This window comes from Acanthopagrus latus, chromosome 12 (assembly GCF_904848185.1).
Source record: "Acanthopagrus latus isolate v.2019 chromosome 12, fAcaLat1.1, whole genome shotgun sequence".
Taxonomy (NCBI): Eukaryota; Metazoa; Chordata; class Actinopteri; order Spariformes; family Sparidae; genus Acanthopagrus; species Acanthopagrus latus.
The window spans coordinates 5472768-5487618 of NC_051050.1; the positions used below are offsets into that span (position 1 = coordinate 5472768).

At 42.7% G+C, this 14851-nt stretch overlaps 1 protein-coding gene across 1 annotated transcript; it reads right to left on the reverse strand.

Moving 5' to 3' along the window:
* Positions 1 to 823: 823 nt before the first annotated feature.
* On the reverse strand, positions 824 to 14037 carry tmc2a (transmembrane channel-like 2a). The gene is made up of 20 exons (XM_037117457.1): positions 13887 to 14037; positions 12535 to 12573; positions 11994 to 12432; positions 9824 to 9979; positions 9331 to 9421; positions 9157 to 9238; positions 8964 to 9070; positions 8723 to 8821; positions 8220 to 8362; positions 7867 to 8014; positions 7549 to 7737; positions 6546 to 6725; positions 5718 to 5876; positions 4971 to 5099; positions 4051 to 4118; positions 3165 to 3404; positions 2923 to 3048; positions 2408 to 2486; positions 1632 to 1749; positions 824 to 1445 (listed from the first exon to the last, which is right to left on the reverse strand). Exons 1-20 carry the CDS (start codon positions 13918 to 13920, stop codon positions 1213 to 1215), a joined length of 2859 nt encoding a protein of 952 aa, XP_036973352.1. The 5' UTR covers positions 13921 to 14037; the 3' UTR covers positions 824 to 1212.
* Positions 14038 to 14851: the final 814 nt, after the last annotated feature.

Below are 14851 nucleotides of genomic sequence, written 5' to 3' on the forward strand. Positions count from 1 at the left end.
ACATATATGTATTGGTATGTAATGTACTGGTACGCTGTAACTCCAGAGCACTTCCGCTGTAAACAAAAAAGGGACCAAACTGATTTTACAGACCAGGGAGTACTGCTGCATGTGTTAAATAAAGTTGTTGTTTTTTTTGTTTTTTGTTTTTTTTTAAAAAAAGAGGGAGCTGTACAAAGGCTGATTAGGTGATTAAGTGATGTCACTCAAGTCAGCAGTAGTTGGAGCTTTAAGTGACCTTACAATAAAACTGTAACCCGCTCCTCTTGTCTGGCCAGAATACATCCAAAATACCTCAGCAGCTACCAGCACACTTCTAAAGTAAAAACTGATGGCAGTGTGATGGCCGCTGTAAAATTACACCCTCCAAGTACAGATTGGTTCCGTATAAATCTTGCTTTTACAATGTCATGCCTGCCACCGGGTTTGACTTTTACCCGATACAAGCAGGTGACAGACATTACGGCACAAAGGAAGTGTGTCACTGCACAACAAAAACGGAACCGGGACGTACATTTTTCTGGTGTTTATTCTTTCTGCTAGATCAGCAGGTAACAAAACCTGCCTACTTATTAATACATCTGCTGAGTTCAGGGTTTCTAGGTCCAATTGGTATTTCTCTGGTCTTCTTTTGCCTCCGACAGTAACCAGGCTGCTTAATGTAGCCATGCTGCTAGCGCTTTTGAGGAGAAGGGAAGCTGAAATTTGTCTATTTCCACATATCTAGGATAAAATGCAATAACAAATATATATGCATATAAACTGAGCTGCTACAAAGAAGTTATAAAAAGATTTTAAACTTTATTGTAAAGTCAGGGTTATATCATAAATTACAAAGTAGTGTGAGAGAAAACAAAACAGCCTGAGGCACAAATGTCTCAGTCATAGAAAATCCATAAGAATTAACATACAGGATGAATGGAAATGCTCAGTGCCTGCCCACTGTCACTCAACCGGGCAGGAACATGGATCAACAACACAACCTTCCTTCATGAATCATAAGGTAGTAAAGACCAAATTGAGTTGTGTAACAGTGCTGTAGTTTAAAGTCTATAAAGCTGTAATTTTGTTGTTGCTGATGTCAGGAAGGAAATATGGAGACCTGATGAAGGTCTTTATCCCTGAAATCCAAACACTTTGTTTTTGTGTCTCCCGCTGTGAAATGAGGAGGTGCAGGGAGCCTTCAGGAATGCGTTTTTTTTTTCAACACTGTTATCGTGGAGGAGGCCCTCTCCCACGGCCTCGCCCTCGGCCTGGGCCTGGACCCAGGCCTGGACCTGGACCCGGCATTCCTCCAGGTCCTCTAGGACCCGGGGCCCGGTTCACCGGCCCTCGAACGTTGGGGTTAGGGGATGCCAGTGCCACATCTTTCTGCAGGTTTACACCTTTACCGGCGGACCCGGGCTTCGTCTTAGTCGGCTTTGCTTCCTGCTCTGGTGCCTTTTCTGTTCAGACAGAGACAGTGAAGGATCAGCTGATTACGTTGTTTTACACTGAAACCTTTGGATTAGTAACAGGTACACAGATACAAAACTTCCTTCCGAAATAGAAAACCTGTTACAGACATTTAGTAACATTTCACTTTACACAGACATTTCACACATCTGCATAGCTGCTGAGGAGGAACTGACCAGGCTCGGGTGGAGCAGGGGGGGCGAGGGACTTGTTGGGCAGCAGGTCCTCCAAGTCTTTCATGACTTGGTTTGTGCTGTCCGTGTTGTTCCTGCGGTTCTTCTCTTCATCCCGAGCCTTGACGGACAGAGGGAGAGAGAGAGAGAGAGAGAGAGAGAGAGAGAGAGAGAGAGAGAGAGACATTCAGGAAGAGGGAGAAAATCGTTCTGTTAAATGTGCTTTTATTTATGTCAAAGATTGGCCAGGAATTGTGTTGTGGATTAATAAACACATCTGGTGTTTTTAAATGTTTTGGGACAACAATGAAGCTTTACGGCACGGACATATAAGAGCTATCAGGCTTGGGATACACATGCAATACTGTCAGTCACATCAGTTCATACAGAATATCACCAGACTCATTTAAACCACACCTTTAGTCAGGTATTTAACCCAGGCAGGGGAAAATACTGCAGATCTCGACATGAGTAGGAAAAGCAGCTCACTTATGCTCCCTTAAGCTAAACGCTAAAGTCGACATGCTAAAATGCTCACAATGACAATGGGAAGATGCTGATGGTTAGCAGGTGAATATCCACCACAGTAACAATCTTTGCTTAATATTTTTACATGCAAACATTTTCTCATTAGCAGTGTAGTTGATGGGGGCAACATTAGTTTTGCTGTTGCAACCTGTTTAAAAAAAATCTTACTTCACAGCATTCTTGGTATCTGTGCATTTGTAACTGTGCTGATCGTGTAGATCACGCCACGTTTAGCTCCATTCTCGACTTACCATCTGCATCTTCTTCTTCAGCTCCATGTTTGAGTTCTGGTAGGCTTCAGACACCGAGTTCAGATAGTAGATGGCCAGTCTGTGAAGGAGAAATGACACACACTTGACTTGAACAATCCTCAGATCTCGTACTTAATTATTGATGTATCACTGTAATGTTGAAGCTGATAAAGGTGGTTAAACTACTTTGCATATTTAATCAGTCGGGTAGCTTGTGAATTTCTTCTCAGGGATCAATTACGTTTTATTTTGATCAACAACAATACGTAATGATTTATTTATTTCATCCTTTTATTTAGTGTTATAAAATTAAATCTGCCATCTAAACTAAACTAAACTAAATTTTGAGTACCTTGCAATTGTACTCAGAAAAAGTGCTCTTGAGTTCTTGAGTAATTTTATAATCTTCCCACCACCAGTAATCACACAGGTGCATGTGTGTATGCGTGTGTGAGCATGTGCGTGAGCATGTGTGTGTGCATGTGTGTGTGTGTGTCTCCATGATATCCACTCACACCATGAGCAGGACAGCTGGTATGATGAGGCCTGGGTTGGCTGCGTAGCTGAAGAGTGTCCCCAAGAAGGCTGGCAGGTCCAGTTCTATCGTCTCCATGATCACATCAAACATCTTCGACTTCCCACTGCAAACATCAGGATTGGTCAAAGTGTGTATTTACACACACACACACACATTTCTATTTCAAACAGACTTCTACAACTCAGTATTCTGTTGTGTCTTTTTGTCATGTGTTGTTACCTGAAGGGTCCGCAGTCGAATGAGGGCGGCAGGGTCATGATGGTATAAACGACAGGTAACAGACTGAGGAAGAGGATGAGGAGCAGCAGACCCATGTAGAAGTTGTTGGACTTGGAGGCCTTGAAGACTCTCTCATGGGGCACGTTGGTGGCCATCACGGCCCAACACTGATAGTACATGGAGCTGAGGAGGCGGAGCACGTTGATGCCGACCAGCCCAGGAGCATAAAACGCACCCATCCTGCAACACGTCAAGACATCACAAGTGCAAATCATTTTCCCAGGTAAAACGTGATTTCCTTATTCTATCTGACTTCCAACCTGGAACAGCTGTATGACATTTGAGCGCGATGTAAGAGGAAAATGGCCGCCGTGTGAGTTCAGTTACATGCCCGAAACCATGAGATATTAGAGGAAGATATAACATGAAATAATATAATGCCATAACAATATGTAACGCATCAGAGTGTATCATTATTGCTTATTGTGGTAAATCAAACATAAAAATGTTATACAACGTAACATACTGCATCTTGAAGCAAAAATCAATCAAAATAAGAGGAAAATGATGATGATTATAAAAACTGTGCAGTGCAGCACAGTGAGGAGATGTGGCATAATTAGATGTAACTTACAACGACATGTAACACATGTTGATGGTCATTCAAAGTGAATTGGTAATGCACGCAGAGTGGCTCCACTGCAACCTGAAACCCAAACACTCACCCTATCCCTGATATTGATGTTGTTTATCCACTCAGTGATACTGGATATGCATGCAGCGACACACACACACACACACACACACACACACACACACCCATCCATAGAAACACAGACACATTAACACACTGGCAACTGTGCAGCGCATGTATCTATGCTATTACCAGATCATCCCTTGATTGAAGACCAATCCAAGCACGTTACCACTGATGTCAAACTCTCCATATGAAGGCTGAAATGAACAGAGACAGAGATTACTTTGTATTCATCGAAAGCTTTGCTACTTATAGAGTTTGACCGGCAGTTTAATCTTATTCAAGATAACAGTTAAATAAGTCCCAAGATCAGAGTATAAAGCACATTTCAGGTTGGCTTTAATAAGTGGGCTTGGCCTGGAACAAAAAGAATAATGACATCACATCTACAACTTTTTTAACAGATTGGCTACACTTTAACAAAATTATAAAACCACATAGTCTACACTTAACTCAGCCATGGTAGCAGTGCTCTGAGCTAAATGCTAATGTTAGCATGGCAACATACTCACAATGACAACGCTAACATGCTGCAGGAATATTGTTTACAATAGTAGTTTAGTGTATATGGATGCCAGCACAAATTGGAGTGAACCATGGTAAAGGAAATAATTAATCTGGTACTTTAGAAGTAAGAAATGGGTCTGTTTTTGTTGTTGTTGCTGTTGCTCTGCTTCCTCCATAAATCATTTTTGTTCAAATGCAGTTTTTTTTTTCAACACCTCACAATGTAAAAATTAAACAATAATTATGTTATCTTATTAATGTTTCAATATGTCCTCCTAACCAAAGATGTTTCAACATGTTACAGTAGGAAATCACAGATGTAGGGTAATTATTATGTCTGAATTCCATTAAGCTACATCAGTTTAAAGGTCCTGATATTGTTTATGCTGGTTAATGTCAAAGTGTGATTGTTTAATGGGACAATGAAATAATACTCTCTCAGCAGTCTCATACTGAGCTACTGAATCGTCTTCAGGCACACCCTGAGAAAACCACTTAAGTGAATTCATTGTATGACAACATCCTTGAGCTGCCGCACTTACAAAGCCAGCCTCCAGGTCCCAGCACCAGCAGTAGTTGAGGAAGCGAACGATGACGGCTCTGGCGAAGTCACCGATCAGGATGGTCAGGTAGGACACCTGGATGTCTGACACGGTCAGCTTCACAAACTCCTGGAACAGCACACATCCAGGAGAGTGAAATGAGGACATAAAGGTTTGTCAAACAGCATGACATCTCTCATCGTTCATATTTTACACAGCTTTGCCATGTTAGGCAGCTTAAACATTTTGACAGAAAGTAACCCTATTTTGGCAGCCTATAAGACTGAAACTTAATTTTAATCTTAAAAGTCCAGTAATACATTTTTTTGTTTGTTTTAATCATTTAATTATTGTTTTCTCTATTTATTCATCTGTCTTCACTCTGTCCTTGCACTGCTGTAACACCCAAATGTTCCCTCTGGAGGATCAATAAAAGATTATCTTGTTTTAGAAGATTCAAATCTTCACCAGGAGTTTGAGAATTACTCGGCAGATACTTGGCAGATTATTCCTTGGCTTGATAGAGGTGCAAGAACGAGGTGAGACTGAAATGTGGATTTGCAACGATGGATCAAATGACTGGAGGAAACTGTCTATTTTCTTCTCATTAAAGCTCATAGTACAACAGGAGCGCGTCTTACTAATAAGATAAGATGTAATACAAAATTCTGTTACTTTGTCAAACATTAGAAGTATGTGTCTAAAATGTGTTGTATAAAGAAGTTGATTCTTTTTCATTCTCAGTACTATGCCAACGGCGGTCTCCCAGCAGGGTCCTCTGATGACATCAGAGGGGTCCATGGGGGGCGGGGTGGACTCGGTGTCGTTGATCAGACGCGTGTAGTTGGCATAGTACTCCTTCATGGCCCAGATGGAGGCGTTCTTGATGGACTCCTCTTCTTCCAGCTACATCACACAAAGACACGAATCAGTCAGCAGTGGCTCAAGGTTATATTTAAGACGCCAAAGTACAGAATTGTCTTTTTTATGGTGGTTGTCTGTTGACTCATCCTTCAGAATCTAAGTCTTCCAGAGCCAGAAAACAAAACTATGCAGGTCTAAACATTAACTCAGTCTTCCACTTTCTCACGTACCTATCAAATATTCATGGTGCGACAAAAGTGAGACAAAGTTGATTGGGAGACTCTAAGCTTGATTGGTATTCCTTAGCAATGTTTTGTGAGAGACCCCCAGTGGATACAATATTCATTACATCTTACGGTGCAGAAGTAGGACTAGAAGAATGGAACCTCAGGGTAAAGCATCGATCTTGGGGGTCACATAAGTTAGAACAGTTCAAAATGTGTGAGATATTTTGTGTGCAAACTTGACGTTATTGCACGAGGTTGGAGCCAGAGGACTGAAGCCCTGATGCCACAAGAGGGTTTTCAACAATATCGTCATCATCAATAGCATCTGGTCTGATGGTCCAATAACTGTTCAGCTGATCAGTTTGGGAAGAGCACTCACTCTCTCACACACACACACACACACACACACACACACACACACACACACACACACACACACACACACACACACACACACACACACACACACTCACTGCTGACATACCTTGGTGTTGACCTCGTCAAACAGGGCGAACAGAAAGGTGTAGAGGTTTCCCAGGAACAGGGCGAAGATGCGTCCCAGCTGCCACTTGAGGGCGATTCGAGGATGGTAGTCCTCCAGCTCGGCGATGGTCTCAAACAAAGGAGGACACACCAGACCCAGCAGAGACATGATGATCTCCAACTGTCCGAGACAATCAGGATTTATCAATGACGTCTTCACATCAAATTAACACTTCAATACAACAGACAATACCATTTTATTTGTCTTTCTGTGTGGGCTTTTTATATTTTTTCTCACCAATATTATCACAGATTTTTCGACCGAGAGAAAGAGTCGCTGTCTTTATGTGATTGTTTTCTTACAGCACTGCAGTCGTCTTGTTTAATTCACTCATGACGAAACATCCTCACCGGCTTTTTTGGAATCTACTAAATCAAAGGAAGAAACAAAGAGACTGTAGTGCTGAGAAGTTCAAACTAAATGTGATGAATGTGTTCTTTGGTAGGGAACACAGGGGCAAAAAAAAAAAAATAATACAAAGGAAATGATCTAAGGCACTCTTCTGGCATAAAGTTCAAAAGCTGTTATTCAGAGGGGTATTTCAGGGTTTCACCGTGAAAAAAAAGGGCTGTTTTGTCAGAACGGTGCCTTTGATTGTCTTTCTAATACGCTTATTAAACCAAATTTGGAACCTGTTCACGTTCCTTAAAAGTTTTGTCAGAGGTATTTGGCAATTTGTGGCAGACAGAAACATTCATTCAAAATCTAAAGTCAAATCTTTGTCATTATTACTTACTACATGGCCCAAAAGCTCCAGAACTAGCAAACAGATGAACCTTGAGTTTAAAGTGGCCGGTAGTAGTGTTACAGCAGCAGAAGTATATCTAGAAACAATAGTAATATTAAAAAAGCTGGTTTGTTTTTTTATGTAAAAGTTGAAAAGGTGACTTTTTTCACCTTTGTTTGTTGTCCTATACACCAGTTTACATCTGACCATCATTACCTCGTTCTTCTCGTACCAGCTGAGGTCGTCCCTGGAGGCAAACTCCTGAGACCTCTTCACCACGAAGTAGATGAGATAACCGCTGCCGCCGAGGCTGCAGGTGATCAGGAAGTTCGCCAGGACTCTGAGGAACCTCCGCAGGTGGATGTTCTCATCCTTCTGGTTCTCCTGCTCGTCCACGATGGACTCCTGTTTTTGTCAGAAGGGGAACGGAGAGAACGTTTTAATCTGTCATCGACCAGATAAGCAGTGTCGCAGTGTGCTGCATGTGATGTTGCATGACTAAATGTTTCTTGTAAAAGCTGCTGCCACGGTTACCTTGAAGCTAGTGGTGATTGAGGCGTACTTATTGTCGGCGGTCTCCGAGTTGCCTATGAGGTAATCCCAGCTGGTGAACATCTTCCAGGCAAATGTGAACTCTCCTTCATCTCCGTCTCCGCCACCGACATCAGCGTTCTTCGCCATTCTGAAAAAGAAAAAAAGGACTTCTTAAAGGACATGTAGGAGGACTCTATTTTGATATCTTTAACTTCGGTTTCCCCTTGGGTTTTGCTTTGTTTTCTCACATTTTAAACCTCAAATTACTTGATTATTTTCTTTTGGACAGTAAATTAATGTAAAGCAACCATACTGTGTGAAGCCCCCTGAGCCGGACGCTGCTGCAGACTCACGTGCGGATCACGACCATCAGGCTGTAGCCGAAGGTGCCGATCCCGACCATGAGGTAGGACAGAGGCAGCCTGAACTTCAGCAAGCCGATGGTCCTCTGGTTGTTGTAATACCCGTAGAACAGGACGGAATACTTGCAGTAGCCCTAATAAAAGGAGAAGTTCTATCATTATTGACCTTTTTCATCTTCAAACCCATCTTTCATTAGTGTCTGTGTTCATTTGTGCAACACGGTTGTGCCTGCGAACAGCAGGTTTGGATACCAGTAAATCTTCAAGCTAAGTGAAGGTCAAAGAAGAAGAAAAGTGTGGTTTCCTTCATAAAAAAGAGCAAGCGTCCAAATGTGTTATATCTCATTATCGAGATGCCAAAAACAGCTATGTGAAGTGATTTTCTTTATGTTTTAGACTCCTTTTAGTATCAATTGAATACACTTGCACTGAAATCATGAGGGCATATTTAAAAGCATGACACATTTAATGGTGTTTGTCATATATAAACTCACGTTGAAGTCCATGAGGACAGAGTAGTCCTGAGCAGTGGCCTGCTCTGCTCTGGGGACAGTCTTCCTGGGAATGGAACCATAGGGAAGACCCATCAGAACCTGCAAGAATATAACACGTCTTTTAGAATTTGTTCTTGAATCTTTTAACTTTGTTTTACTCATCGTTGAACTAGAGGTGTGTTCATTTCTTATTTTGACTGACATCCATATTTTATCACTAAACATGAATGCATCATTTCACCTCAGGGATGACCACCAGTCCAAAAGTGAAGCCGAAGAGGACGAGGTTCATGCCGTACATCCAGCGCAGAAAGATGAAGTAAGACGCCACAGACGACCCAAAGTGACCTGAGAACATTGAGGAGGTTTTTAAAACTCAGTATCTGTCCACTAGGAGTCGCTGTTCAGCTGGAGATCCCTATGACAAAACGTACTTTCCACCTCTTTAATCTTCCTCTCCCAGGGGATACAGGCTGTTCTGAAGTTCTCAAAATCCCTCTGGAACTTGATCCATTTCTGGAAATTATCAAAAAGAAAGAGACTGAAAATGACACAAGGAAAACAGGCACACAAACACAAAGCAAGACAGTTTGAATGCTGAGCCTAACCTTGGTCATCATCACTTTGTAGGCGTACCACTTCCTGCCTTTTCCCTTGCCCAAAGCCCCTTCAAACTTATCCACAAACTGCTGAGCCTCCCTGTGAAGAAACGAAGACGAGGGTGAGATAAATGCCCCATGAAGTGAGCTGGATTTGTGTCTTTTCACATTGAATTGGATTTTCCAGATGTATGATGAATTCAAATGCAAATATTTAGCACCGGCAAGTCTTGTTTCCAAGTGCAGGTTTGTGGTTTGAGATCAGAGTTTGTGTCACACGTAAAGCTCCAAAAGTACGAGATAATTTTTCATCTTTGCTGTGAGACTAACATGTGGAACAAATATTTTCATATGCTCTGACAAAATATTCCGCCTACAAATTCAATTGAGTAAAAGCTGCATATTTTTTTTATTTTATTTTCTATGTCAAGGATCTAAATACAGCTCTTTGATTCCAGACTGAGATGAAGAACTAGAAACCAGGACAGGGGTGAGACATTACTTCAGGTGTGTGAGCCTCCGCTTCATCCTCCACGGCTTGTTCCTGATGTTAGCAATCAGTTTCTTCTTCTCCTCCACCTCCTCCATCAGCCGGGCCATCTCCCCCTCTGACATGGACTCCTCCTCCTCATCGGAGTTGGAGTTGGAATCAGAGGAACTGGAGCAGAACAGGAGGAGGAGAGGGAGAGGGAGAGGAAGAGGAAGAGGGAGAGGGAGAGGAAGAGGAAGAGGAAGAGGGAGAGGGAGAGGGAGAGGAAGAGGGAAAGGGAGAGGAAGAGGAAGAGGAAGAGGGAGAGGGAGAGGAAGAGGAAGAGGAAGAGGGAGAGGAAGAGGGAGAGGGAGAGGAAGAGGAAGAGGGAGAGAGAGAGGGAGAGGAAGAGGAGAGGAGAGGAGAGGAGAGGAGAGGAGAGGAGAGGAGAGGAGAGGAGAGGGAGAGGGAGAGGAGAGGAGAGGAGAGGAGAGGGAGAGGTAGAGGTAGAGGTAGAGGGAGAGGGAGAGGAAGAGGGAGAGGGAGAGGGAGAGGGAGAGGGAGAGAGAGAGGGAGAGGGAGAGGAAGAGGGAGGGGGAGAGGGGAGGGGAGAGGGGAGGGGGGGTGAGTTGGTCAAAGACAACTTTGTTCTGTGTTCCGTCTAGACTCAGTAAGTGTATGTAACATTGTAAGTACATTTACTTGAGTAATGTACTTAAGTACAGTTTTGAGGTACATGTACCTTGTATTTCCATTTGATAGTTCTTTATACTTGCACTACATTTTAGAGGCAAACATCGTACTTTTTAATCCACTATATTTACATGGTAACTTTAGCTATTTTGCAGATTGTACACTGCATCAAAGCCAAAGTTGAGCAGTTTTGTCTAAATTTATGTTATTGACAATCAGATGATTCCAATCAGAAAAAATCTCAAGATCTGACCCAATAATCAGTCAGCCCATAACATGTACACAATTTTCTTTTACCTTTTATTTTCTACACTTAAGCCTGTTCATTTCCAGATACTTTAGTGCATTTATTACCAGATACTTTAGGACATTAACTTTAGAAGCACTAGTATGGCCCACTTACTACTTACTAATCAAAGTTATTTTTTAGTACAACATCTTTACTTTCACCTAAATATGACTTTTGGGTACAGATTCCCAACTTATACTCTCTGTTGTGAGATGAGAATGACTTGCTCTACATGTACACTGTGGACTTAAGAAATAAACATACAACTGGTTTTCTACACTTTCAGTGAATATGACCTTCAGCATGACACCTGCTAGCTCGATTGAACTCTTTTTGGACTTTCATCAGCATACATTGTGATATCACCTTTTCCACACACAGAGGGCAGTTTGACAGTTTACATGCTGAACAGGAGTGGGCCCGGTATAGAGCCTTGCGTGACACCAGTACAAGATTAGATTGGGAAAGGTTGGAAGCAAAGGGAGGAAAAGTTGTATGCAAAAATTCAAGTTGAAAAGATTTGCAATTTACAGAGCACTTTCATGCCTGACAAAGGAACACCCCATCAGCTTTATTGTAGGACCATCCTTAGAACAAAATGTTAACTTGCAATAAGATATCTCAGTTTAAAACACAGATTGCTGTGAGATTTGCTGAGCACATTTATGCTGTCCGAGCTGAGGATGAACAAATGTCAAAGTTTTGCTAATGTCAGTTCCATCAGCGTACATTAAGATATCAGACTTCCACACAGAGAGGGCAGATCATTAATGTATGCTGAAGAAGACTGGCTCCAGTATAGAGCCCTGCAGGACACAGTTGACAGGAACAAGGGCTTAGATTTGCAAAAATCGATACTGAAAAGTCGGGAGTGGAATGAGAGGTAGGATTTGTGGTGGATGAAAAGACGGAAAAAGCTGAAGATGAAAGTTAAATAGTTTATGGACAGATAAGCATGCAATTTGAACCCCATTTTGAAATAAGAGCTTTTCTATAGCGTCATGTTAATGCAGACTTACAAACAAGATATTTTATGATCGAAAACGCAGATCGCAATGTAATTTGTTCCAGAGAGAGTACGTATGTCACATTTTTTGCTAATAATACAGTTTTAAGTTGTACGTTTTTTCTCATATTGTCATGGACACAGTAACATTTGTTCCACCCAAGTAGAACATTTCTGCTGCTTACTGCTTTCACCCCTGGTATGTTCTGACCTACCTGTCGTCCTTCTTCTTCTTCTTCTTGTCGTTGTCCTTGTCTTTCCCCTTGTCCTTCCCTTTGGCATCCCCCTTCTTTCCCTTACTGTCCTCCTCCTCATCCTTCCCTCCTTTTTTTCCTCCTTTCTTCCCCTTCTTTCCTTTCCCCGCGTCGCTGTCCTCCTCATCACTGTCCTGGGCTTTGCCTCCTTTCTTCTTATTGGCCGCCCCTCCTCGCTTCCTCTTGGGAGCCTCGTCCTCGCTGTCATCATCGTCACCACCACCACGTTTCTTTGCAGGCTTCTTCTTGTTCGCTCCCCTGCGTCCCCTCGGAGCTTCATCCTCCTCATCATCATCCTCATCTTCATCCTCGCTGGCTGGTTTCTTTCCCCGGCCTCTTGCCCTTACACCTCCTCTTCCTGCTGCCTGCCTCCTGTTTGTTCTCTTTTGGGGGGCACCATCTACATTAAGACCAAATAAAACAATTTTTAGTATTCTATTAGATTAGACTCCATGATTATTTTTTTGAATCAGTTCCATGAAATTCACTTTTATCCGCTCACCATCGCTGTCACTCAAATCCCCGTCTATCTCTATCCCAACTGAGGAAGAAAACACAGAAAACAACACAGTCAGATACTGCAAATAAATGTTTGTTGCTCAGCAGACAATGAGCCAATCTAACCTGAACCCCAACCCTAACCCAATGAATACAGCAGTGGAGTTTATGGATCAAAAGTTCTTGATAGAAAGACACACAATAATGATTCTCTATATGGGAAAGTTCTTTTTGGGCAGCAGGGGAATTTTTCCACTGCAATACGGTAGCTAGGCTGAGTGGCGTTGCCATATCCAGGTCAAAATAATACACTCATGGAAAGGTCCCCAAAGTGAGAAAACATCTCAACGCTCCCCTGGTGGCTGGCTGCTGTAAAGGTCATGAACCCCTCCAATTTCATGTTAGCAGATGGCACACAGGCCCAACTAAACGCTCACGGTACAAGTCTGATACATTTTTCTGAAAGATGATTCCTGTCCTTTTGTCTCATTCTTATAATGTTGATTCGATGACAAAACAAATAGGAGGCAGCATATCACCAAAGTAACTGTGGATTGCTACTAACTGTTGCTGCTGTCTGCTAGTTAGCTCAGTTAGCTGTGCAGCTAGCGGTCTAGAGGGTGACTTTGGAGCACAGGGGTAGTGTTACATCGCCAGCACCAGGGCTTTGGTCTGAAATGGGCCAGGGCTGGCAGGTTAGCATCCTTACTTCATTAAATATCTCTTCACCACAATATATAAGTGCTCATATCAGGAATATTTTTGGCTCAATCTTTGTATGGTTGGAGGAGGTGGATATGCATTGTCCATTAATGGAACGTCAGTGATTTTAACATAACTTTGGTGACAGTGCACCTTTTAAAGCACTGCTGTGCCTCCAGTGCAGCCTCCTGGTCGATACACTTAACACCCTGAAAGGACCTGGACCTTGCATTTAGTATCATCTCATCAGCAGTGCACAAATTTAGTTGCAGGAACTCGACCCAACGGCAGGTTGAGTCAATCGGAAACAAAAGCAGCACCGATGATGGCAGCTAAGTGCTCCTTTACACTTTATTAAGCTCCTGCTTGTGGAAAAGGGACCAAGAGTAACACGAGACTTGAGTCCACACCTCTGACATTAAAGCATATATAATGTATACTGTATATAATGTTGTCCGCAAGAAGAAACAAACAAATAATTGTTGCTCATGTATAAAATGAAGTACATGTTACAACACAAATTATTCCATCAATATATATTTTTTTGATACAAGAAGAACATTTTCCTCCTGTGAAATGAACCAGCCTGCATCACACATCATTACAACCTGCACAAAACGTACTAATCCTCCAGTCCTCTGATCTTCAACTCACCATCATCCGAAGACACGTCGCGTTTTCTCGGCATGATGACAAATAATAGGCGTCCGTCCTCTGTGTCCTCTGTGTCCTCTTTGCCCAGACTACCTCCTCAGCAGGTTGGCTCTCCTCTGCCTAGGCTCCCCGCCAGCACCCAACTCAGGTAACTGACAATGCCGTCACTATGACGACAGCTGCATGTGACCGGCAGGTCACCAGTACTTTTGGATAGGTGCAGTCATGTTCTGGAAACCCCAGGGTGATGCACTGTGGTTTATCAAGCAGAGAGGTCGAGACTGTGTGATTCTCTCGGAGCAGAGACATTTATATTCTACCATTATTATTATTATTCCACAAAGATGGTCACATACAGCTGTTGATTAGTATCAGGCCCATATTTTAGTTCTTTGAAGTGAAACAGCATTTAATGTATACATATTTATCCAGGCCTGATTAGTGTGCCCTGCTTTGTTTTTCCTAAAAGGCCAGGATCACATCATATGAAGAGCCTGTAGACACTCTCACTCCTCTTTGTGTCATTGGAGACACACACACACACAGACACACACACACACACAAACAGAAGAAGACCAGACGCCCTGAAGATTTAATGAAGGTTTAGGTTTCCCCTGTGCGAGGCTCATTAAGCAAACAGTAAATACCCCGGGATGACCTTGCAGCTTCAGTATCTTTTTGTTTTGTTGTCTTCAACAAAAGTCGAGCAGGTATGAAGTCGGCCAACCTGAAGCAGAGCCTGACAGCAGCCACCTGTGTGTGCAGAGCTGGAAACCGTTTGGGGAAAACACATTATAGCCTCATTAAATAATAGAGTAGAGCTCATTTTTCACATCCAAAATGATTCCATTACACGGTGGCCAGTTCCCACATGCAAGTCATGGATCACACCCTTTCAGACTCGTGCTGGTGTACAAGGCGAGTGTGGCCGAGGTGACACATCTGCTGCGTACCTGCCCGCCTGT

Coding starts and splice junctions, on each gene's coding strand:
- tmc2a (XM_037117457.1), bottom strand. CDS start 13,920: ATGCCGAGAAAACGCGACGTGTCTTCGGATGATG. Junction 12,433..12,534: donor GGATTTGAGTGACAGCGATG/GTGAGCGGATAA, acceptor GTCTTAATGTAG/ATGGTGCCCCCCAAAAGAGA. Junction 4,119..4,970: donor GGGACCTGGAGGCTGGCTTT/GTAAGTGCGGCA, acceptor TGTTCATTTCAG/CCTTCATATGGAGAGTTTGA.